At 39.4% G+C, this 26,402-nt stretch overlaps 1 protein-coding gene across 3 annotated transcripts in view; it reads left to right on the top strand.

Annotated features, from left to right (window-relative positions):
* TENM2 (teneurin transmembrane protein 2) overlaps nucleotides 1–26,402 on the top strand; it is a 543,159-nt gene that overhangs the window by 502,626 nt on the left and 14,131 nt on the right. For all 3 annotated transcript variants that reach the window (XM_026061298.1, XM_026061300.1, XM_026061299.1), the window contains 10 exons: nucleotides 2,472–2,591; nucleotides 4,098–4,359; nucleotides 5,088–5,355; nucleotides 6,512–6,655; nucleotides 8,179–8,428; nucleotides 11,404–11,424; nucleotides 15,514–15,746; nucleotides 17,303–17,457; nucleotides 17,951–18,825; nucleotides 25,771–25,946. In XM_026061298.1, the coding sequence (XP_025917083.1) occupies nucleotides 2,472–2,591; nucleotides 4,098–4,359; nucleotides 5,088–5,355; nucleotides 6,512–6,655; nucleotides 8,179–8,428; nucleotides 11,404–11,424; nucleotides 15,514–15,746; nucleotides 17,303–17,457; nucleotides 17,951–18,825; nucleotides 25,771–25,946 (2,504 nt within the window). The remainder of the gene's footprint in view (nucleotides 1–2,471; nucleotides 2,592–4,097; nucleotides 4,360–5,087; nucleotides 5,356–6,511; nucleotides 6,656–8,178; nucleotides 8,429–11,403; nucleotides 11,425–15,513; nucleotides 15,747–17,302; nucleotides 17,458–17,950; nucleotides 18,826–25,770; nucleotides 25,947–26,402) is intronic.

The following is a 26,402-nucleotide window of genomic DNA, read 5'->3' as shown; positions in this document are numbered from 1 at the left end:
GAACCATATTGCCTTCATCCCTATGATGCTCAAATATTAAAATTATTTCCATATTCTATCACTAAAAGCCCTACTGCGTCCTATTTCATATAATATAGGTTTTATTCTATTCTGTAAAATACTCTATGCAGAAATACATGGAGTTGCTTGGAAAAATGGTATAAAACTGTTCTGTTATCATCTAAATTTGTTAAGAAATTTTTCTCATCAGCTCTATAAAAATAAACCAGGGAAACTCCTGTACTTTTCTTCAATGTTGCTTGAAGAAGACAGGAGAGAAGCTTACTAACTCATCAGGCTGAATAATTTGTCCAAAAAGGAACACAGGCTGTAGCATAAAAAGTGTGCATCATCCACAGGCTGGTGCACGCTGCTATACATCTGTTACAGTCAGCATATTTCCTTGAGAGAAGAGGAGCAGCCAGTTCCCTCTTGCATATTGTACACTAGCCACTGTTTTAACTCTTGCCTCGTTAGGCCACTCAGAATGGAAACGAATGTATTCCCTATACCTGTATTCCACTATCTTCTGATAATGTTCAATTATCTTATTAATATGATCCAAAACTTTAATTCCTAGATTTTAAAGTATTTCACCAAAGCAGGTGATTATCACTCCCAATTTCTAGAGGAGTATAGTGACTGGTAGGCATTCCTGCACTGACTGAGGTTGGATTCGTCTCCCAAGTGTAGGTGTTTGCTGTGTAAAGGTCTGTCTCTGAGTTTGTTTCCAAACTCCATTAATAGCTGGTGGAAAGAGGCAGGTGCTCCCAGAGCATGATGCATCTGACCTACTCTGATGTCTGTCTTAAGCTGCGATGATCCTACCCTGGACATGCCTGTTTCTCCTCATTGCCTACAAGAGTCGAGGTGACTAGCACATTTGTAGACATCTAACACAGGGCGGTGAACCTCACTCTCAGGGACCAATTTGGCTGAAGGACCCAAGTGTTCTTCCCTGCAGCCTTGTGTTATTCATCGAACACTACTGCCTTTCATATTACAGTGAAACGTTCTCACCTGTAATTCAACATGAATACTACAGGTTTGAGGAAAACACTCACTGGTTGAAGAGAAGTTCCAAACTTTTATGTGACCTCCTTTAGAAACTAAAGGAGCGGTGGGGAGAGGAGCAGGAGGAGACTGACTGTGGAGAGCAGTGAGCAGGGCAAAGTGGCGCTTGTGGGACCGGCCGCCAGTGTCCTCACCAGCAGCAAAGCACTGTGAAAGGAGAAGAGGACTGACTCTGTCTCTTGGAGGAATAAGCCTCCTTATCTCCTTTAGTCCAAGCAAAGTGGGTAGTCTGTTGCCTGAGGAACATGTTTATTTTGCCTGTGCCTAAAGCTGGCTTTGAATCAAATTCTTTCTCCAGCTGATAAAGTGAAAAGCAAGGATTACAAATCGGGACTAAATGCAGTATACAAGTATCAATCACTCCCTGAGAGGAAGGTACATGAACTGTGATTTGGACAATTAGTTGTATAAACCAGAGGTAGACACCCCCACACACACACACACACACACCAAATGCACTGGTGTGTACGCCATTGGAGGCTCGTTATAGAAGTTGACTTTGAGAGAGAAGTATAGTGGGCAAGAAAAAATGACTTCAGAGAAAAAATATCCAAAGTATCAATGTTTACAGTGTTAACACTAGATAATTTTCAATCTGAGATTTTAAAATGAAACTAAGACCTTAAAAAGTTGGTCAGAAAAATTCAAACATAGAGACCTTCCTCAGAACGGCTGATGATAGCCATGGACATTTGCATTTGGGTTTTCCCCTAAAATGCTGCTTTCTATCAGAAAACTCTTGACCTACTCTGTTCTTAGGACTCGGAAAGAATGGGTCATCTCTGTGCATCATGTTCATCTTAAGGCCATGCTGCATGTCTGAATTCAAAAATTGGAAGAATATCCACTAATGGAGGGACAGTTGTCAAAACAGCAGATTACAGTTTTAGTAATTTTATCAGAAATTGAATAATGAGTTGTTCCAGTTGCACCATATTTTTAAGTGTGTTGGGCATGCACAGACTTGGTATTGCACCCAGTGAGTGTTTCCAGAAGTGCCCAGTTGTCTTTTCAGTGGGATTTTAGGGCTCCTCAAGCATTTGGGAGGCTTTTGAAACCCTTTCACAATTATAAATGTAAAGTAGTTTTCTATTCCTATTCTTATTTTTGTTCCTATTTCTATTCTGCAAAACCTGGTTAAGCAAGCACATTTGATTTCCAGCCCGAGTGAAGGCATTAATTCCCCTTCGGCATATACAGACCTCAGTACATAGGCGTGGTGCATTTTCTTGATTTAAGTATGGGCAATATTGTGGTCAGTTCAGTATTCCAAAAAACTTTGGATTAAATCAGATTTGGAGTAAATGAGGCACAAGTGTTCCCCTACTCAGTTTATAAACACTGTAGCTCTGTTTTCGTAACTAACTTTAATACCTTTTATTATGTTTCTTTTTCAGTCTTGTGTCTCTTATAAGAGGCCAAGTGGTGACTACAGATGGAACTCCTCTGGTTGGAGTCAATGTGTCATTTGTCAAGTATCCGAAGTACGGCTACACCATCACTCGTCAGGATGGCATGTAAGTTTGCTTTTTCCATTCAGTACCTATTTCTTATGTTGTATCTTTGCTGATTAACAGATGGTGTGATCTAGTGGAACCACGTGGTATCATGCAGTGAATTCCTCCCAAGGCAAAGAGCTATCAAGTAAACATGAAAGTAATTTTTCACATGGCATTTTGAATACTAACTGAAGGTAAATATGAAAAGGCTGACTTCTGGTAATAATGTGTTAGAAGTCAGGCTCCCTTCAAATAAATTGCTCTGTATCTATGAAAACATTTGTGAACTACAGTAATATCCAGCTGAGACCAGAAATATTTTAATTTAAAATGCAAGCCAGGCTAACACTGCTGGAAAGAAAAAGAAGTATCATTATAAAATAGTAGATTTTGTTAAAAGTTCCCTTCTATCTCTCTCTTTCCTTTTGAAGATCCACTGTCTTGAGTTTCTTCGGGGTAGAATATAATCAAAAGATTCTAATTGAATACATTTAGACAATTTCCTGCTGTGCAAAGAAGTGCTTTTTTCCCCCTTGTATCATCTGATTTGAAATGCACACAAATTCAGATAAACAAAAATCAATGTGTCATGGTTTTTCTAGCCTACTGGCTATGGCAACTAAAACAGTATATTTGTGTCACATACATTGTAAACATTTGCTGTTTTATCTTGATCTTTCATGCAAAAAATTGAATTGAAATAATTGATATGAATCAATTGAACTATAGGGAACTATATTTCATTTCCACATATTCCACAGTATTACTCTATTATCATTAAAGTATAATGTTGTTGATTTCAGTGGTTTAATACTACAGTAACCGATGAACTGAAGTCTATTCAGATGCTGAATAGAATGTCGAAATCATTGGATAATTTGTTGCATTGCCACTATTTACATGAAACAACCGATACTTAGTTCTGTTGTCAGACAGGCGGAGAATTATTTTGCTCATTTAGGCCAGATTTCAAAATGGACACACACCTCCACATTATTGCCATGTTATTGTGGAGATTTGGGAGTAAGTACATAATCTCTCTGAAAAATGTTAGGTTAGTTGTCCTGGAGACAGGAATTCTCATATCCTTAGAACAGAAACAGCAGAACTTTTCATTGTTGTTCTCTTACTGCCATGTGTCACATTCTCTTTTTAATGGACAGCATCCCAGGAAAGGGATAATTCAGTGCTCAGCTCAACATGAACTTGCTTTCTCTGCTGATTCTATGTATAAAGGTGACTTGTAATAATAAATCAGATGTTTTGTTGGGTTTTAATTGTTTTATTTTAAAGCAGGTTTTTTAATACAAGGTACAAGGTTTGTTTGGGTGGCTTCAAATCACTGCTACTCTTGGCTAGATTTCAGTCAGCTGTTTAGCTGCCAGAGGCTCAAATCCCATTACTGATAATTTGCAGCATGACATTTAAAATACACATATTGTTATTATATTCCATTAGCCATGAATGCTGTCACTGGAACTGCTCAGTCTGGTCACCTCTTATGTTAAGCCCACATTTTTCTAGGTTTGACTTGGTYGCAAATGGTGGCGCATCCCTAACTTTGCACTTTGAACGGGCCCCGTTTATGAGTCAGGAAAGGACAGTATGGTTGCCATGGAACAGCTTTTATGCGATGGATACGCTTGTGATGAAGACAGAGGAGAACTCCATTCCAAGCTGTGATCTAAGTGGCTTTGTCCGTCCTGATCCAGTCATCATTTCATCACCACTTTCCACCTTCTTCAGTGACGCCCCTGGCCGCAATCCCATTGTACCAGAAACCCAGGTGAGAACAGCATGAGTGAAAAGGATAGGGAAACCAGTGGTCAAATGCTACTGTTGACCCAAGCCCTCACCAGAGAGTCCCCTAGAATTGCTATAACAAATGCTTCTGTAGATATGCATTCGTTCTGACAGATACCAGACTTTCTAATGAAGCCTGCAGGAGATATCCTAGGTTTCTGTCACCCAGACACATTTCTCTTTGACTACCGTACACCTTCTCATTATCATGCAATGTATCAAGTGTATTTGTGTATTTCAGTTGACAGCTAAGGTGTTTCAAGGGAATTTTGCAAAGCCTCGGTGTGTGCTGCTAACCACAAGCTGATTTCTTGTATGTTAGTTAAGATAAATGAGAAGTTATTTATGATATATACTGGTACTATTGTTTTCACTACTTTATTCAGTATTTTTATTAGTGTTTACTTTATACTAAGTGTTAGTGGAAGTTGCAGATTCATGCAACTGCATCTTCTTGTGATCCCCTTGCACATAACTTGCAATAAAACTTACTGTTATTTGCACTTTTGCCAGCAGTGGGCTCTTAAAAAGAAGCATAACAGCAGCCAAATAGTTATTTGTCCAGAAAATCAACTAAACTGTATCACTCTACTGGTTTGAGGATACTCATTCCCGGTAGTAAAAAGTCATTAGTTCCTAAGAAAGTGCAAAGAGATACTATTCTGAAAAAATACAAAGCATGAATGTGAACTGTTTTTTTTTCTTACTGAGGTTCTTCACGAAGAAATTGAGATCCCTGGCTCTAGTATAAAGCTCAGCTACCTGAGTTCCCGTACTGCTGGATACAAATCCTTACTTAAGATCACCATGACCCAGTCACTTGTGCCGCTGAACCTAATTAAAGTTCATTTGATGGTAGCAGTGGAAGGGCATCTGTTTCAAAAATCATTTCAAGCATCTCCCAACTTGGCATATACATTTATCTGGGACAAAACAGATGCGTATGGTCAGAAGGTTTATGGATTGTCAGATGCCGTAGGTAAGTCAGCATATAGAAGCTCCAAAACTTTCCAAAGAACACCTGTAACTTTTAGTAAGAAAACTACAAAGATTTTCTGTGCTGAAGCAAATATAGATTAAACAATTCTTGTCTCCCTTACACAGTTTATCTTTGTATTATGTTTCTTTTAAACATTAAAGAGCACATTCAAAGGCTCTAAACTCTACCAACATGCCTGTGTCTCCTGATGGGTAGTTCCTTTAAAAGATTTAGACCAGCCAATGGGAAACCTGGCCACAGGAATTTAGGATGAAACCTAGTCCATCACTATGTCTCTATGTTTTCTTTTCAGTTAGCAAATGAATCTCATATTTGGCTTGGTTGGCATTCTTCAGTGCATTCAGAATCTCTCATGTGCTGTTATTATTGGTTCTTGTAGGATTTGAAATTCAAAATGAATGTAGTATTTTCTAGTGCTGTTCAGTCTAGCGGTTTTGTAGCTATTTTTAGTTTGCATATTTATAGATCTTGATTCTAGTGGGTAGGAGAAAGGGTGGTCATCACAATATTTTTATGTTTTCGTTTTCATCTGAAAATCAGAAAAGATTTGATACAACAGTGCTAAAAATGTTCATTTGGAGCTGTGCCAGCCTGGAAAAAAGCCTCATTTTAAAAATCATTCTTCTTTTCCGTATTTTTATGTCTTCTCTTTCTTACAATACTGCATAGGATATTACTTTCCTGAGTAATGTTTACAGCTTTTGTGTGCTTAAAAACACACAAAGCTTTCACTGCTCCTTGATATATAGTATGTAAAATGAATGCATTAAGTATCATAAATAAATGCTGTGAACACCCAGCAAATTAAGAGCTCGATCTTGTTCTGATAGAAGAATTTTGTTATCTTTTTTTAATTCTGTTTCTCACTTTCGTCTCACCAAACCAGTCATTTCCCAAAGCCAGCTATTCAAAGAGAAAGTGATCAGATCCCTGCAGAGTACATGTGAATGAAATTTCAAATCTGAATCTAGTCAAAGATCTGAATTTAATATTGTAGAACAAAAGAGAAGAACACAATCATTGCATCTTCATGAGGGGGCTGGGGAACTGACATGTTGAACCGTTTGAACGGGCTCTGGACATTTAATCAGTGTTTGTTCATCAAGTATATTAGATTCCATTTTATTTTTTTCAGTTTCTGTGGGTTTTGAATATGAGACTTGCCCCAGTCTCATTTTATGGGAGAAGAGGACAGCACTACTGCAAGGATTTGAACTAGATCCTTCAAATCTAGGAGGATGGTCTTTGGATAAACACCACGTTCTTAATGTCAAGAATGGTGAGTTAGTTAATTCCATGTGTTTTCTGTGCTATATCTAGTTTTTCAATCTGTAAAAACTTTTTATTTGCATTATTTTTACATTTTGAAAAGTGCAATTTCTCCACTCTTTTTGTTTAATTTCTTTAGCTTTGTAAAGCATGGGGCATGCTTTATTTGTCTAAAAAAAATTGCAAAGCATCACTTTCTTAAAGTCAGAATCTTTATTCCATGTTCTTTTGTGCCATCTGTCTGCCTTCCCTATTTTTCTTATCTTAACCACACCCGTACCTGGTTCCTTTAGTTTGCCCTTTTCCCCTCTAATCCTTAAAAGGAGTATGAGCCTGTGACAAGATTGGTATTCTTGTCTGTCCCTTCCTGTTGTCGTCTATTTGTTTTTTCCTCGCTTCTCTCTGTCTTTAAGTAGCCTAAGCTGAGTGTTCTTGGTCTTTGCATTTTACCAGTAACTCTAAGGCAGTTGAATACTTAGCATATATTTCATTTGATCCCTGTTAACTGTTTTGTACAGTCTCTCTGCTGTTCTTTGCCTTAACAAATTTCAGAATATATTGTTGCACAAGAAATCTAAGGTAATGTCCAGAATTAGCAAGATCAGGCTGTTTAAACACACTTTATAAATGCTGTGCAGTGGGTCAAAGAGCATATTGAAATAACCATTTTGTGTAGTTCATGATGTTCGCTGTTGTCATCAGTGATGGCAGCTGTACTTGCCACCAGGGAGTCAATCGCTTTACTTTAAGGTTATGCAACTGTATTTTCAAAGGAACATGAGGCAAAAAGCTTCCTGCAATATCTCTGCGGTCTTTAGTGACATTGAAAATGGTCACTCAGTCAGAGAATCCCCTCCCTTCCTGGAGCAGCGGTCTGCTCTTAGAGCAAATGTATATATAACAAAGAAATCCTATTGTAAAGGCATTTCTTAAAGCCTAACTAAGATCCCCCCACTAGCTCCCCTCTTGCTTTCCATTAGTGATCCTTAGTAGGCCAAGAGTTTAGTCTTTCTCCTATATTTTCATTTTTTTGTACTGTCTTCTCCACCATCGGCATTTCTGTCCTGAGARAACCTGTAAAGGACTGAGAGGCAGAAAGGGAAGAGTAAGGTTGGCATGAAATTCCGAACAACATACCCCAGGAAATAGGAGGTAGAGGATCCGAGTATGCTGATAAGGAGCACATCCTCTCTGTTGCTGGCCTCCCTGCTTCCCARTTAGTTAATGTGACAGTCTGATCCATTGTCACAGGCTAGAGAGAGGTATGACCATATTTTTTTTGACTATGTTTTTAGGTTTGGATTTGAGGTTGTGTTGTGTTTTTTTTTTAACAGAGACTCTTCCTTACACCTTATTCTCACTACTACAGGCCTGTTTCGCTCTTTTTGCACTCTAACTTACCGCTACAATGTTGAAGAACCAGGCACTGTATAGTCCTTTAACGCCATCACAACAGCCATTCAAGACAAAACTACCTGAAGTCCCATGTAATGTGTGACTGTAATAACCGCTTCCTCTCCGGTTCGTTATTAGGTATATTGCACAAAGGCAATGGAGAGAATCAGTTCCTGACTCAGCAGCCAGCTGTGATAACCAGTATTATGGGGAATGGGCGCCGAAGAAGCATATCCTGTCCTAGCTGCAATGGTCTCGCAGAAGGAAATAAGCTTTTGGCCCCTGTAGCACTGGCAGTGGGAATTGATGGAAGTCTCTTTGTTGGAGATTTTAACTATATTCGGCGTATCTTCCCATCCAGGAATGTTACTAGTATTTTGGAGCTGAGGTAAGGTGTTAATCTTAGCACTTCATTTCTGTAGCCTGTGCTTAAATCAGCATTTACCATTACTTTTTATAATTTTGTAAAACATTATCACTTTCAACCTATTTAAATTCCAGTGGAGAAATGGGGCACAGAAATGCATAGCTCAAAGTCGGCAGCTAATCAGAGCAATGAATGTAGAGAAGGACTGAAGAGTCCCAACTTGTACAAAGTACAAGGACAAAAATACAAAAAGTACAAACCAGCTTATTCTCTCCTGTTGGTGATCATTTGATATGATCTCCCTTCAGTACTATACATCACTTAGTTTTGTTTTAAAACTATGGGATTGACTGCCATTAGGTGTTAGCCACAGTGATAAAGGTTTAACAGCTTTATGAGATTAGAAGGAAGGGTTTTGTATCAGTGGTTTTGAGAGCCACTTTCCCACTTCTTTCCCATGCTTGGAAGTCTATTTCTGTAGGTTGGCAAGTGCAGTTAAGGTTGACATAGAAAGCCACTTTACATCATCAGAATACTTTCGAAGAGTGTATCTCTGTTTCCCCTGCCCCCCAAATCGTTAAGATTTATTCACTTAATAGGGAAGGCATGAGTGTAGAGTATACCATTCCACCCATTTCTGTTCCATCTCCTTTTCTCAGTCCTCTGGGAGAGGCAAGAGCTACTTCCTCAAACAGTCACTCATGTAATTAGTCCTTATTGTTCCGGCACTGCTGAGTATTTGCAGAAAAATGAGGAAAAACTGGACTCTGCATCACTGTCTTCTGATACTTCTGCAGCCCACTCAGGCAACAGGATTAGTGCTCTTGTGAATTGGATGCGACTGCCAAACACATTGAGTGAGTTCAGGTCATTAGTCTTTTTTTAATAATATGACCAATAAGCAATTCCTCCACTTCTACTTTTAGCTTTTAACCTGTGGGGGAAAGTGCAAAATGGTTGGGCTATACCAGAGCAGGAGGYCTAGCTCTGTTTTACACCTCTCTCCCGTTCATGTCATTCTGTTGATGTCACTGTTGTGAGTTCTGGTTTATATCAGAGAAAAGAGATCAGGTTCAGGCCGGTTGTATTCTGAAATCACTCTCCGACACCCACCTCGTGTACCACCAGGCTACCTTGAAAATATCATCCAAAACATAGATTTTACTAGTTGCTCATTTTCCGAAGGTTTTTTAAAAAAAATCACAGGTCATAGATTATCCAGTGCTTTCTGCTAGCAGTTCAGTGTAAGCCGGAGAAGGTGGCTGGTGTGGCTGTGTGACCTGCTATAACATATCAGTATACTCTAACTCTGCAATTTATAGACTATGTTGATTTTTTTTCCAATTTGCTCAGCTCTGTCTAGCTTTCTAGTAAACAGGACTACAGCTTCACAATGAAGAAAAACGTTTTCAAACTAGAATATTTAATACAAGGCATTTACAGCCATCTCGCTTCTGAAAATCAGGTCACTGACAAAGTTTCCTAGCACAACTGATACTTAAAAATGTCTACAAGTTTACAGCAGTAGTAATCTGAGCACCTTTCTGGCTGTGCAAGAGGAAAACTTGGGCTTTTCAGAATGTGTGGGGAAAATGGGAAAGCACATCATCAAAGTTTAAGATGCCTGTCTTTAATTTCTGCTATCACCCTGCTCCTGTTTTCTTTTATGAAAGAAAGTTTTCCATAGCATAGTTTCTTTAGCTTCTGTTACAACTGCTAGCAACAAACAAGGAAGCTATTGTATCCTGAGTACTGTTGGTCATCTGCAAGTGACTTGCCACCCAGATTTTTGCAGTGATCTTTACCATCTGTTCTCTAAAGGGAATCAAGGTCTATTCTAGCAAATATTCATAGAAATAATTGTGATTCAGCAGTCACCTTAAAATCTGTATGACTTACACAGTTAAAAGTGTGAAGATTTGGGCCATTGAAGTATGAATGAGAGCAGAGTATCCAGATAGTATCAAAAAGCTTGAATAAAGTTGCAAATTGTATTTCTGTACGTAAAACAAACCAAATAAGTCACTTATTTAGATTTCACAATGGATATCATCTTGGTTTTCCATAGGCCAATATAAATCTTGAGCAGCTTTGTAAGTCAGGATATGGCAGTGTGCGTACTGCCTTGCGCTGCGCCTTACGAAGGTAGCTGATCCGAGAGGCGAACAGGAATTGAGACTCAGGAGTGCTGCAGGTCACCCACAGCCTTGGTATTGCAAGCGTGGGGTTGTGCACTGGGCACTGCCGCTCAGGAGTCACGCACCTCACTGTTTTCTTCGGTGTATATTCTTGACTGGAAATGTCATAAAAGATGACACAGTAGTAATATGGAGAATGTACTAATTAACACCTAGGGAAGCAGAGAACACTTTTGGCTTTGTTTCTAGACAGGAAACTAGGCATCAATTAATGMAACATATCTCCCATTTTACAGTATCTTACTCCTCAGGTAAAAGTTATTTTATAACCTAAGAATTGCTTTGATTGGCTTAAATAGATTCTAGATAAAATGCTACCAACTAGCATCCAAATTTGCTTTAAGCAATTATTTTGTAGCCTGGGGGAGAAGAGAATGAACTGCGTAGCAGAAATTTGTTCAGAAATAGCCCATTGGAAACTGTTTTCATTTAAAAGGTTGCCTCCAACTGGCAGGCAACATCCTAAGCCCAGTGCTTCCCCATTCCCACCACTATATTCGGAAAGCTGCCAACTTCTCTCCCTCTTAGCCCACATGCTACGCATTTTTGCACATGAAAGCTGTTTCAGTGGTCCTGCAAAATGTATGGGGGGAGGGCAGGGGTATCATACTAGGCAACTAGCTTGCAAATGTAACGCTCCCACTTGTTCTTCATCCCTAAACCAACCGAAGGCTAGTGCTGAAAAGAGATTTCTTCTCCTGTGTCCTTTTGTAAAATAAAACAAATACTATGTTTGCTTTACCATCTATTCTTCAGCTAACTGTTTGTTCTTTTTCCTTCTGTTCCCCTTCTATAAAGAAATAAAGAGTTTAAACATAGGTAAGACATGAGCTCTTTCCCATATAATTTGATATGGTTTGTTTGCTTCATTGTGTTTGCTTTTTGTGTTGTGCTTCTTGTGTAATGTTATGTTCTTCATGTACCATATATAGTAACATTTTATGTGCTAATTGTGTGTTATGAATATGATAAGCGTTAGCAATTATGAAATGCAGTCAAAAAGCAACCAAATAAGTTCTGACAGTAATTAGAAATTTCTGGTAGAATGCAAGTATAATGAGCCCCAAGCTAACTTTTACATAAACACTTCTCCCTGCTGTCTATAGTTGATTTAAATGGTTGAGGTAAACTACAACAGCAGTTTTACAAATGCCAGAAAGGGTTCACAGAAGTACTAATGACTGGAAATAGGTCAAAAATTCATTTTCCAGTCATTAATGATTTTCTGAACCCTCTGTCCTTTTTTTGTATTTCATTTTCTATTTTCTTTCATAAAATACATTTTAACAGTCAGTCAGCCTGCCAGGCTGGTTGCACGCAACCACTAGATAGAGGCATTTTAAGCTTCCTGAGGGAGGCATACTTTTTAGACATTAGGAGAAAATTTTTCGTTTGCCTCACTTGAGCACTAGGCCTTCTAGATGGGACCAGCATAGAAAACACTGGTACCTTCCTCCATGCCATGGTCCTCACCCTGGGGAACATCAGTGGCAATAACAAGAAGAGCCATTGCAAACTATTCTGCAGTGTCCTGTGCATGACGTCTTTCAAACCATACTTTGGCATCCCTCCATTTTTGCAGTGTAGCTTGGATGCAAAAGATGGTCTGGACTAAACAGTGTAATTTCACCTTTACCGTACATTGGTTTACCCCTCAAGAGTGCCTCTGCTAACTGTCCTTACATGGATGAATTCATTTGCAATCTGCAAATGATTGTTTGTGCTGCTGGCTGATCCTCATTTGCAGCTATAATGCTTAGCTAATTTTTTAGGTGCTTAGAGATTTGCACTGGACTGCTCTCCATGTTGGTTAAATTTGAAGAAAAACTATTCTTACAGTGTTGTGAATTTGATGCAAGTAAGAAAAGAGTAGGAACCACGAGCTGATCCTGCCTGTACTTACAGTCAGGCCCCGGGCTCCTAGCAGACCAGAGGGAGACTGCTCGTGGTAGTGAGTGCTGCATTTGCTGGGGAGGGCTAGAAGAGAGACTTCATTGACAGAGGTCTCTGAGCAATACTGAATGTTAGGGAAAATCTTTTAAAACACCGGTATGTTCCTTGGCTTCCTATAATTGAATAAAAGATTATAATGGCATGGTGAAAAGAGAGGCAGAAGTTCTTTATTTGCTCAGATGCCAGTTTGGGAAATATTTTTTACTCGTTTATAGAATACATCCCTGTTTGAGGTAGTAATCTCTTAGTTTCTGTGGAGACACGGTGAATGCCTATTGCTTTATACCAGTCTTCTGCCAAAGTTTTTCTGTCTCTTTGACGAAGTCCCTCCGACCTTTTACCTGGCTAGTCTCCCGCTACCTGCTGCCTYGCTGAGCCGGGGAGGAGCAGGCACATGCTGCAGCTCCGCAGYTCCGGGCGGCGCTGCCCCTGCCCCGTCCGCAGCGAAAGCTGATGGATGACTGCCTGCAGGGGCAAACTGCCCTGGAGGGGACTCTGCTGCAGAAGGGCAGGGTGAGCTCCGTGGACACAGCAGTGGCTGTGTGAGAGAAACAGTGGAGATAAGCTCATGTCCCACCAGTGTTCCTTACCCTGAAATACACCTTATCCCGTGCCGGTAACAGAGAGACATGCATAGTRTTAGCTATAGTCCTGGCTGCAGTATGCAGGGCTAGCAGAAGGGAAGTAGGGGCATGCTCGCTTAGGAAGACGGACTCAGGCTGGCAAAATCATGCCTTTGGAAAAGAGAGAGAGCTCTGCAGTCTCGCGGAGTGGTTGTGGCCCATGTCAAGCTGTGCTGGCAGCAGTAGGGCAGCTCCCACAGCTCTGTGCCCTGAGCAGCTCTCACTGCTGCAAGCAAGCACATTCCCTGCCTCGAGTAATGTGCAGCTGTGTCTGCGCCCAGCCCCGACTGATACCTGCCTCAGGTCTGCCCTTTCTGCCAGTGTGAAGGTGCCACATTTTTTGAAGAGCCAGGCAAAAAGCACTCTGCTGGACACGGTGGAGACCCAGCAGCATCAAGCATGCAGCAGCAGCACATAGTCACTGGCTCTTCTGCTGCTATTGCAAAGCCTGGAGCTAGGTTGGGGCTTATTTGCAGAGTGAAGTATGGCACAGCACAAGTGCCATAGCAAAGTTTGTTCTTTAGTGTTATGGAAAAGCATGGTGGAAGAAGAGAGAGCAGCACTTCAAAACAGTGACAAATGCACAGGTGTTTGTATGGCTCAGATACTTGAGAGAGTGAAGAAATACTGTAAGTGAAAAGAAATATTTTTGTATGTGGTAAAGCTAGAAGATTAAGCTTTGTTTCGGAGGGCTGAGAAGGAATGTGATAAGAGAATCTAGTGAAAAGGTGCAGGCCATTGTTGAAGATAAAGAAGGGAGCTTGGGATATAAAGATAGTGTGCTCTACTCTCAAGCATGTCAGTAGTCTCACTGTATAGCCTTGTCTACGCCACTYAACCTCTCTGTGCCTCCGTTTCCTCCTCTGTAAAATGGGTATAATACCCATCTTTATAAAGTGCTTTGAGATCCATGCATGAAATAATACTGCCAAGTATTTTTTATTTTTTGTATTTTTCCATCTCTAATTTCTACACTCCTAGAGGCTTCAGCAGATGGTATTACCTCTGCCTGTTTTGATCAAACCAATCTCCTTTCCGCTTTGGGCAGTTTTAGAGCAAAAGGTTATCAACCTAAAATTATGCCATGCCAAAGACTGGCATAGAGGAAGATAACTGTAGACAGTGATATTTTGGGGCCTCCTCAATCCTCCAGATCTGGTCACGACCCCATAAACAGTTGTCTTTGTGCTGCTGCAAACCCATCTGCCAAAAGTGCCCTTACTGTAGTTTCAGCAATGAATCTGACCAAGAAATGACTTACTATGTCCATCATAACTTACCTCAGTGTATCCTCATTCTTGGAGATGGGTACCTTTGCCACATTAAACTAGGAGTGTGGATCTTTGGAGGCAAATATCTCTGGTTACTGGTAAGTAACCTTCATTTTTTTCTTTCTGTCTTCATTCGTCTATGTTTTAAAGCCACCATTGACCTTATTTATGTTCACCCATAGGCTCAAAAGGCTGGAAAATTCAGACCATGCTTAAAATCCAACTAAACTGAGTTAAACTAGCCAGGCAAGATTTCAAAAATATTTGTGTACTGCAGTTCTCTGTGTATGAATGTATATGTATCACTAAGATTGACATTTCTCAATTTGCAGATGATTTGCTAAAGTAGTTCCAAAATGTGACAAGCTGTCAAAAAACATATAGTTTCATAAGAGAAGTAGTTTTCCATCTGAGCACCCATTCTAATCACAAACTGAGGACCRGTTTGTCAGTAACAGAAGATTTGGAGTTAAAGTCAGACATTTGGGGTCTCTCTGGTTTTAGTTATATAACCAACTTCATCTACTGTAAATGAGATTCTTGATAAGAGTGAATGAAAACAAATTTGCTTTAGGAATAAATTTGTTATGCTTCTGCCTCCCACTTATACAAGACCTCACAAATTTTGTGGTATAATATCAGTAACTCAGAAGCTGATTCTTTGATCTCATTCCTATGATTTCTGCTTTCAAGGGACATTAAAAAAAAAAAAAAACACCAATGGGTAGAGATAAGCAAAAGGGAATTGACCTGGAGCAGATCTAAAGGGCAAAAGAGACAAAGACGGAAGACCACTCTTCTGTCTTTTTGGTTTATGAGGCTTGACTATGCAACATCTGGTGTAGCTGGAAGAATGAGATCTGAAATGACAGTCCTTCTGAAAACACTGACCAGTCCCTAATCAAGTCAAGTCCTCCAACAGGACCCCACCTCTGTGCGAGGGTGTCAGACTTTCTGTCCAGATCTCTGTATGTCTGATGCGTATCTATGCTCTGAAAGCCTGTGAAGTTTTTAGACTGCTCAGCTGTTTCTGTTTTATGCTTTTTTTTTTTCCTCTAAAGCAACAATCCTGCTCATAAATACTATCTGGCCGTGGACCCTGTTTCAGGCTCACTGTATGTGTCAGACACCAATAGCCGACGGATATACAAAGTCAAATCCCTTACTGGCACAAAAGACCTAGCCGGTAACTCAGAAGTGGTAGCGGGGACTGGAGAGCAGTGTCTGCCCTTTGACGAAGCCCGATGCGGAGACGGAGGGAAGGCAGTGGACGCCACCCTAATGAGCCCGCGAGGTAAAGAAGGAAAAGAAGCTGGAGAAAGTGATTGTATGAGGCTAGGCTGGATGTGGAAATAATTATCTGGCAATTAAATCACTAGTTGCTTGGTAATTTTTATTCTGTGCTTTAATTACAGTGGATTGGCAAGTGTTCGTGCTTTGTTTAGTTAAAGCAAACTTTATTACCCCAACACTGAATGCTGCAAAAGGAGAACAGAACACAAATTAGCTGGGTACTGCTCACTCCAAAAAGCAAACAAGTAAACTGGGAAACAAATGACTGWTTGATGTACAGTCTTTTGGGAAGAGAAAATGCCTGCTGCGGCATTGTTCTCAGTTTTTATTCTCCTACTGTCTGTCCCCTTTTCCTTCGAATGGAAAAAAAGGGGTATGTGCCCCTTTCCAGTTTCTGATTTTTAATACAGAATTTTAAAAAGGGTGTAGAGGTTTGGGAATGTCTTTATTTTCAAGATTTTTTCCATTGCTTCATCTTCATTGTAATCAGGAGTATTGCCCTGTGTTTCAAACATCTTTGATTTTTCTTTCAATGGTCAAAAATAATTAGATTATAGTAACACTGAATAAAAATGAAAGGTCCTGTCTCTCTGTATAGGTAATAGTTTCAGTTTGTACATAAAAGGGAGTACAAACAGGACAGAACTGCTTGTATGTTTTAAGTTAAGCCTCTACATGGAGGTTGAGATGATACGGCTGTAGGCCTATCGKGTATCTCAGTGGCCAGTAGAATGACTGCTGCAACTTTTTAGGGCAAAATTCTTTGATCAGTATTTGATTTTCAGCCCAAGAAAAGGACAAGGCAGTACACCAAATTAAAGCAGCAAAAGCAAGTGAGAAAGAGCCTTCCCTCCTTAACGACAGACCTCAGCGTCCTCCTGTTCCTCTAATGCATCACTCTTCCAGTCTGCGCCTTTCCACTCTAAGGACTCCCACTCTGACAGCCATTGAACCTTTCCTTTTTTTCTAGGTTGGAAACACTTGTCCATCATTAACATCAGATGTTCTTCCCATATTCCTTATAGCAACAGGTCAAAGAATTCAAAAACATCCTGAAACAATGTAACTTCCTCTTAAATTTTCAAAATTGTTAAAGAAATTTTAAAAGAATTATAAAAATTCTTCATCCTCATTAGATTCTTCAGATGCAGGAAGCAGTACCTTAAAATGTGTGAGATTAAAATTTAGGAGATACTTTTTTTTCTTGGGTTTATGTAATATATCATACAGAATTTAAATCTAGAAATAAGCTGATGCATTCTGCTGCCTATTTGGTATGTTTTGGGGATTTGGGGTTTTTTTCTTTCTTTTTTTTTTTTTTTTTTTTTAAAGCCCAAAGGATAAATCTGCTTTGTGCCATTTATTTGGTAGCACTACAGCTACTTGGAGGGCCCCAGGACGTGGGCTCAGAAGCCAGAGCTACAAGTTGGAAGGGAGGAAAGAACAGGGGAAGTGGAAAAAAAAAAATCACTCTTATAAACTTGCTTAGCATGATAAAGCCTATCCTGCAGCTAGGAGCCAATGGTATTCTCTGATGCCTGTTTTGCACACTTGTAGGAATTGCAGTGGATAAGTATGGACTCATGTATTTTGTTGATGCCACTATGATTCGAAAAGTGGATCAGAATGGAATTATATCAACGCTGCTGGGCTCCAATGACCTAACGGCCGTTCGACCTCTAAGCTGCGATTCCAGCATGGATGTCACCCAGGTAGACTCTCACTGCCTTTTTTTCTTCTCTGCCTTAGAAGAGATGGGCATCTATTTTGGATGACTGCCTGGCCACTCAAGACATACTTTATGCAGCACAAGATAATAGTGTATGTGATACATTACTGAAATGAATGAACCATCTTTTTACTGTGGTTAACACAGGTTATTTACACAGCTATAGAGAAATAAGGTTGAGATAATGGGAGTTACTGTCTTAATTGCCTGTTTTTCTGTAATTATTGTAGAGATTCCAGAATGTAGCATTCATTCTTTGCACAGAAACACAGTTAGCTAAAGTTACCACTGCACATCGCTTTAATATTTCTGGAAAAGAAAATCATTGTTTGAAATAGTTGCAATTCATGACTTAGTTTCATGATTTACTCAGATAACCCCCTCACTAATTTGCTGTTGTTACACATGGAATTTTAAACACTAGAAGTGTACTTTTCGGTTGTAAGTTTTACAGTAATAATTTGTGCAACTCATAGGTACGGCTGGAGTGGCCTACTGATCTCGCTGTCAATCCCATGGACAACTCACTTTATGTCCTAGAGAACAATGTTATTTTACGGATCACAGAAAATCATCAAGTTAGCATTATTGCTGGACGCCCCATGCACTGCCAGGTTCCTGGTATAGACTACTCTCTTAGCAAACTGGCTATTCATTCTGCACTCGAATCAGCCAGTGCCATTGCCATCTCACACACAGGAGTTCTTTACATCAGTGAGACAGATGAAAAAAAAATTAATCGGCTACGCCAGGTAACTACCAATGGAGAAATATGCCTTCTTGCAGGGGCAGCTTCAGACTGTGATTGCAAAAATGATGTCAACTGTAATTGCTATTCTGGGGATGATGGGTATGCCACTGATGCCATCTTAAATTCACCATCCTCCTTAGCTGTGGCCCCAGATGGTACCATCTACATAGCTGATCTTGGAAATATCCGCATTAGGGCTGTCAGTAAAAACAGGCCCGTTCTTAATTCTTTTAACCAATATGAAGCTGCATCTCCAGGAGAACAGGAGCTGTATGTCTTCAATGCGGACGGAATTCACCAGTACACTCTCAGCCTTGTTACCGGCGAGTACTTGTACAATTTCACCTACAGCAGCGATAACGATGTCACAGAGGTGATGGACAACAACGGCAACTCCCTGAAGGTTCGTCGGGACACCAGCGGGATGCCCCGCCATTTACTCATGCCGGATAATCAGATTGTCACGCTGGCCGTTGGCACTAACGGCGAACTCAAGCTAGTCTCAACACAGACCCTGGAACTTGGATTGATGACGTACAGTGGAAACAGCGGTCTCTTAGCAACAAAGAGTGATGAAACGGGATGGACAACGTTTTATGAGTAAGAATGTTTTTGGATATATTAAGCATACATGTATTTTTCAAAAGGTAGGGACTAGGTCCTAATCTGATCCTGCCAAAATTTGTTGTAGGCTTTTCACTGATGCTGAATAAGGTCTTTACATCTTTATCTAGTACGATATTGGAAATGATGAAGTGATTTCTTGATTTCATCAGTTTTGCCATGTCCTTTAGGTGGCCTAACCTAAACCGCCTAAATTCCAGCCTGCAGCATGAGGCCAGTGAGGAAGTTCACCCGCCTCCAGCATGACGGCTTGCGTTCTGGTACTGCGTCCAGAAGCTTGGATGYGTATCGCCAGGTTGGGCCCCTGTTCTGAGTCATCAGCAAGGCTGCCCATAATTCAAATCCAGATCAGACCACACCAATCTGTGGCTCTTACTGAGTTGTCTCTGTCTAGGAATCTTAATATTACAGTTTCTTTTGGAACTCAAATTATAAATCTTTCTGTTCAGGCTCATATTTTACTCATGGTTGACAAAAAGTTGATTAACTTTACTGATTTTTTGTTCTTGAGACAAGTAAGGAAATTAGATCCCCAGCTATCTGTCAGACCCCTAGTGTAATGTACATAATTTGTAGATAACCCAAAAGCACATTGGTGTTCATGGGAATATAGATTAAAAGGCAGAATTTCCTCTTTAAATGAAACTTATCAGAGATGGAGTTCAAAAGTGTATTAAAAATCTAGAAAAATTAGTTGAATTTTCTTTAATAGTTATTCTGTTCTTAATAATCTTCTTGTCATTTATTGACAAAAACAAATTTTTAACAGAAGCTAAATGATATTATGGTTTTGGCTTTTGAGTAAGGCAAGTCTGATGCCCATGTATTTTGTTTGAAATAATTAATGATTACTGAATAGCATTTCTCAAACTATTAGGTAGAAAGTATTAATACGGCTTTATATTTAACTCTAAATTGTATTTAAGGTTGCAGAATAGCAATGATTCATATGTATTTTAGTTTACTAATGCAGTCATCTTGCCCACCACTTTTTTATTTTTTTAAGCAAACATAAGTTATGCAGGAATACAGGGAACTGTGTTCAATCTGACCGAAATATAACTAAATTACCCTTGTGCAGCAGTGTTTTCCTCCGCAGTGTGTCTGGGCTCCTTGGAAAGGAAAGCAGTGCCCTCTCGTGGTCCACCTCCAGCGTGGGCCTGGGGATTGAACCGCTCTGCCTTTTCTCATGCAGACAGTGGGCAAAGACGGGGATTTTTTTCTCCTTAATATTTTACCAAGACTATTTCTCTGCCACACATTAATTACACAAATCATCCAGTCGTGTGGACGCCTGAAGGCATTACCTGCTGATTAAGAGCTCAAGTTAAAGTTCACTGCACTCGATGCTGGTGAAGTCTCACGTTGTTGCTGATGAGGTGTGTGTGCCCTTTTAGGGAGGCCTTTTTTTTTCTCAACAGTTGAAGATTCATAAACTGTTATTAATTGTAGAAAATTAAAATAGCAACATAATTTAAAACCCTACCTCAAAACCAATGAAACGTTAAAAACKGATCTAAACAATTACACAGCTGGTGTAAGTGGTAGCTGAGAATCACGTGAGGTACTAGGTCAGCATGATTTATTAGCAAAAACGTACTAGAGCTGCTAAGTAAATATAGAAGGGAACTGCTTTGATGTCTTACTGAGATGCATCTGAAAATATAATTTATTGTGTTTATAGTGTTGACGTATTGATCAGATTTTTTTTCAAAGGTCAGGTAAGAAAAAATGTGCAATCCTTGCCTCAGGTCAGTGGATTTTAAGCACCATAGCTAGGTCTAAGTAGTACAGACTAAGTTACTATAGTAGATGATTTAATAATGAATTTAATAATGTGGTGGGGATAACTTACTGACTCCAGATTTGTACATGAATTCTCATAAGCATAGAGCCCACAGATGAGAGGACAGTATATACATTTTTTTTAATCCGAAATGTCACAGTGCATATATAAAATAAACTATACGTGGTGGTTGTTGTCCAGGTTAGAACAAACTGTTAAGTGCCACTCACAGAGAAGTTAAAAGATGTGTATCTCAATATGTGCATGGACAACCCTATGCTAGGGTTGGAAGTTAGCTATATGCACTGGAAATACTCATTACAAAATGTCAGAAAAGTAGGCACATCTCCTTTAAGTTGATCATAGGTAGCTGACTTACAGAATCTCCTTAATAAGCTCTGTCTTCCTATGTACCCCCACAGTTAAGGTTTTTATTAATAAGATGGTGAGAATTATTTACATCAAGTTTAGGAACCTTGCCATCACAGTCACTTGATACTGGTTGCTCTTTTATATTCATTCTTTGAAGCAGTTTCAAGGAGAAAATTACATCTTCATCATTACTCTATTTTCATGGCTATAAGTTAGTATCAATTAAAGATGAAAGAAATACTGAGTTAAGGAGATATTGTACGGATAACAAAATTGTTTTCTGTGACATTAAATTTATACATTCGTACAGAGATAAGCAATACCCAAAATTGTTAATATGGCTGCTGAACTGAGAAAGAACAATATTCTTCTAAGTAGTAAAAAGACTATGTGAGCTAAAGTTTAGAAACACTTCTGAAATTTTTATTGCAGTGCATTTATATCAAACAGACTCTTGAAGTGCAGTGCTATCTTATTGGGTATATACCTCTCTTTTATGTAAACTGTATCCTGAAAATGCTCACAGAATTAAATTTGTACATTATATATATGTATGTATGCATGTGTATATACGCACAAACACATATGCAAGCTATTTTTATATAATATATGTGTGTATGTGCATACATACTCTTTCTATATGTATATTATGTATGTATAGTGTATGTGTATATGCACACGTCATTCACACTAGGAACGGACAAGTCTCTTAAATAATGTAACAGCTAACAGCAGGCTCACACAGGGAAAATTAAGCTTGGTTTTGGGCATGAAGAACAGATCTTTGAAGCGGTCCTCAGCGGTATTGCACTTGGCCTTTGGAGCATCCTAAGAGAATGCTGCTGTTTTCTTCTCAAATCAGCTTGTTTTTATAAGGGAGAGAGAACAGGGATATATGTAAATGTATGTGGATGTGCACCTTGCCCTTCCCATTGTTAGGTCCAAAGCTGCCCTTCCTCCTTTCTGCAGAACTGAATATGAAACTGTCCAGACTAATCCCACGTGCAGGCTGACAAGCAGTAACATTTCAAATGTCAAAGGCCGCACTGCCAGCCATAAAGATCGCAGAAGATATAGAGGTGCCATAATATTGGGCATGGGAAAACATCCCACGGTGGCTTTCACGAGCCTGCTGCAGGGATGTCCCGTCGTTCAGATATTTGTGGCTACCTGAGAAGTTTGCAAACAAATGTCCGAACGCGTCTCGGTTGCGGGACAGTGTCTGTGGCATCCCCCCGGTCAGGCCAGCACACGAGGGGCAGCGCTGGCCCTGCTGGCTCCGAGCTGCTCGCCTCTCGGACCACCGGGCTGGAGGTGCCCTCTCCGAACTGCAGATCAGCCAACGGCCCCAATGTCGATGTGGAGCCCTGATGGCTTATGTTACACGAGTCTGTAGAGCAACCTACTGTCCTTGAAATCTGTACTCGCTCTATCAGATTGGGTTGCTATTAAGCAAAAAGTTAGAAAGTTATTAGTGGTCACAGGGAGCTTCCGGTTTTTAAGATACTAGGATTAAGAAAGGATCCATTCGCCCTCTCCCCACTTATATCCTAGATGAGAGCATGTGCTGGATGTCTTGGCTGAGGTTTAGATGCTACCTCTTTCTTCAGATTTACTGCTTAACAAATTCACCTGTAGATGTTTGTTGCCCAGCTTCAAAAAATATTTGTTAGTTTGTGAGCCGCCAGTCTCCTCCAGCGACTGTTGTGTCAGGTGTCCGGTGTGCTGTCACAGGTAAACCTTGCCTGTCTTCCATTTTCTTACCCACCTCTTGAACAGCACAGTAGGAAAAACCTGCAACGAGACCTTGGTCTAACGGAAGTCAATAACAAAAGCTCAGTAATTGCAGTGTATCCAGCATCCCCCTCATTTGAAGATACAAAAATTGCCTTATCAAATCGGATTCATCTAGCCCAATGTTGTGTCTTAGACTGTGATAGGTAGTAGCTGCTTGAGAAGAAGGTACCAGAAGTCCCAGACTGATCAACTACAGTATGTTTTTCTATTGGAAAATTTTTCTTTTTGGTTCAGTTAGACCTGGGTTCACGTCTTGGAGAAGAAAAGTATATAATTTATCCATTTAATTCCTATTTAACTTTCATTTACTTATTATTCAGATAAATTTACTTTTTTGTATTCTACTAAGTACTTGCTCTCAAGAATACATAAGTTCCAAAAATACTCAATAATATGTCACTTCTAAATTATATAGTCCATAAATGTATTGTTTTATTCATTTAAAAATTTTTGCCTTTAAAGGTTTTTAAAAATAGGATTTTATTGATGAAATGGTTTGACTAGAAATGCCTTCTTTATATATCGGTATTGCAGTGTGTGTATATCATTTAAGTAGTGAATTTTTTATATATCTGTAGCTCATAAATTAAACAGTCTGCAGATGTTTATGGAGAGCATTTGTGTATGTATCACTTCGAGCATGTCCATCCGTTGGTTATAAACCCTTTTAACATCTGCCATTTCCTTTTTCAAATAGTGTGACTGGCACTGGGAAGCATGCTCCATGGAGGGGCAAAACACTGATTTATAGAAATGGTGTTAGAATATTTTCATTTTTTCTGTTCTAGTCTCTGTACCTCCTAATCCATATTTACTTTTTATACTGCCTTTGCACTTTGAACAGATATTTTCAGTGAGTAGCCCACAGCAATCCCCAGGACTTTTTCCTGAGTTAATTAAAAAATCAGCAATGTGAATGAGTGGTTTAAATTACTCTGTCTCATTTGCATTACCTAACATATACTTGCTGATGGGAAATTTCACCTGCCATTGTTCTGAATGTTCACTGAGCTCTATGTGGTCACTCTGAAGTCACTTATAGACTTTTCTAGTTTTGTCTTAAATAACATCGTCTCTTTTATAATATTTGGCACCTAATTATTCTCTTTATCCCCCCTAATAATCACTAAACATAAATATAGTCCACATACAGAGTCTTAGGGTGTATCCTATTATTAATCTTTTAGATTGTCGAAACTGTCCGGTTTTTCTGCTTTGCTTTTCCTTTCTAGGTGGACATTTGGTTGGACCAAGTTCTTCCCTCACCTATGCTTTATCAGTAGTTTTCTGTACTTTTTGTGAAGACCTTTCTATAGACTTAACCCAAAACCCTTTCACAAATTACATCAAGATACTATCTTTTAGCCACCATCTTGCTGATATTGTCAAAAAAATTCTTAATATGTTCTAATGGGCAGAAATGCGTGACTTATATTAAGAAAAATCATGCCACTTAATCTTTATTTGGTCCTAAACTGCTTAAATGAACACAACATGTCACTGGTCCCTATTGGCCCCATGATGCTTTCTTTTAGTGATTGACTTCTTTGCCTAGTACTTCCATTGGTTTTGGTAAGACTTTTGGTCCACAGGTGATTTTTTTTTCCTTCCTCTCCAAAATTCAGTTGAATGGCTGCAACCATCTGTAATGCCATATTTTCTGTTTGTATTAACTGAGGAGCCTATTTTGTATATTAATTTTGGAGATATGCTACACAGTCCAAGTGTCCTACTTTGAGGTTTCTTAACAACTTTCATTTGTAAAAAGTCATACTGAAAGCAGTGAAATTATTCTCACCTTTGGAGCTAAACACAGACTTGCAAGAAAATTATCTAGCTTTTCTGTTACACTCAGGCAGTTCAATGGATTGACCAGTTCTCTTGCAGGCTTCCCTTTTGCTGGATTTCCACGTTCTGAGGATGGCCAGTTGGTTTCAGTTGCTGCCTAATCCTTTCCCTTAATCTACATCAAACATTTTTTCTCGCCACTCTGCTGTTTAGAAGTGTGCGCACTCTGGTAGTGGCTGGGTGGGAAACTCTTGCACAAGGAGAGAATTGCAGCACCTAGAGCCGCAGAGTGGAATACTGGTTTTGTGTTTCAGGTCCGTATTTCTTGCCCTCGAGATCCATGGGATTGCTTCTTTAGTATATATGTCCGCAGAAATATAGACTACGAAAGGAAACGGAGAAACAGTGTGATTTGATTTCAGTCAGCATTCCCCCCCCCAGCTTTAAAGCTCTAAATAAACAAATGTAACAGCTGCTCTGAGATGCAATAAGCTTGTGAACAGCCTTTTTTTTATTGTTTTTATTTTTGTGCCTCTGGAGCACTAAATTCATCTTCTAAGGTATATTTTAAGTGCTGACTGCTGCCTTTCATGCAAAATCAACTTGTCCTGTGCTTTGACTTCTCATCGTTCATCCTTATGAGCAAAAGATTAACCCAAAATGTAGTGAAATACCATAGATAAGACCAAAATGAAGTTGTTATATTCTCAGGCTGATGTCTTTTTTAGTCTCTTATGGCAAGTTGATTCCTTGGTATGTCACTTGAAACCATACTTAGTAGTTTCCACTGAGTATGCATTTGGAAGTATACAATTGTATATTTTAGTATCATTACCTTTCAACTTCCTTAGAGTAGAATGCAACTTCTAAAATACAGATCAGTTTGCTAATTATAATTGGTTGAACCAAATACCACTTTGTACATCCATTAATATCTTCATTGATTCAAAAAGAAACTAGCCTGGATTTACACTGGTATAGCTGAAATTAGGATCTCTGAAAATTATTATTTTATCATCATACTCTCAACAAAAGAGGAATAGGTATGGCCAGAATGTTCTTTCATTCTGTTTTTTTTTTTTTTTTTTGCAAAAATGTGGTGCATTATTATTACATTGAGTAGAAAAATGAATATGTATATCCTCATGCTTTTTTGCTCTCACTAACTTTTCTATTAGCTATGATCATGAAGGGCGCCTGACCAATGTAACACGTCCCACTGGAGTGGTAACTAGCCTTCATCGAGAAATGGAGAAGTCTATTACCATCGACATTGAGAACTCTAATCGGGATGACGATGTCACGGTCATCACAAATCTCTCCTCTGTGGAGGCTTCCTATACAGTTGTTCAAGGTACCAAAGTGCACTTCTCAGCACATATCCCAACCACACACGCAATTTGCGAAAGCAATTCTCAAAAGATTCCTCTCATTAGTACAGTTATGAGCAGGGGGAAAAAAGTATAAGATTTGCAAGAAAAACTCCCATAAAACTCACTCTTAGAATGACAGGTCTTCAGGACAGGTAAGAAATATTTCAAAATAATACTTTGTGTCAGATACGTACGGTTGTTATCTGCTGATGTAAGTTAGTTCTGCTGTTGCCTCTTGTATCAGGTTCACTTTACCCACTTGCACATTTCTCTGCACTTCAGTGCAAAATCGGTTCTGACTTCACTGTCAAAAAGATGCAGTATGATTGATGAATGCGGGCTATCTATGTAAAATCCTAGTGGGGAAAGAGGCTCAGCTAGCCTTCTCTTACTATTRGAAATGAAATCTTCCAAATTTGTACACTAACCATTTGAGT

This window comes from Apteryx rowi, unplaced genomic scaffold (genome assembly GCF_003343035.1).
Source record: "Apteryx rowi isolate R43461 unplaced genomic scaffold, aptRow1 scaffold_18, whole genome shotgun sequence".
In the NCBI taxonomy this organism is placed as follows: Eukaryota; Metazoa; Chordata; class Aves; order Apterygiformes; family Apterygidae; genus Apteryx; species Apteryx rowi.
Note: the sequence above shows the minus strand (reverse complement) of the source record. Positions and strands in the feature narration are given on the sequence as shown.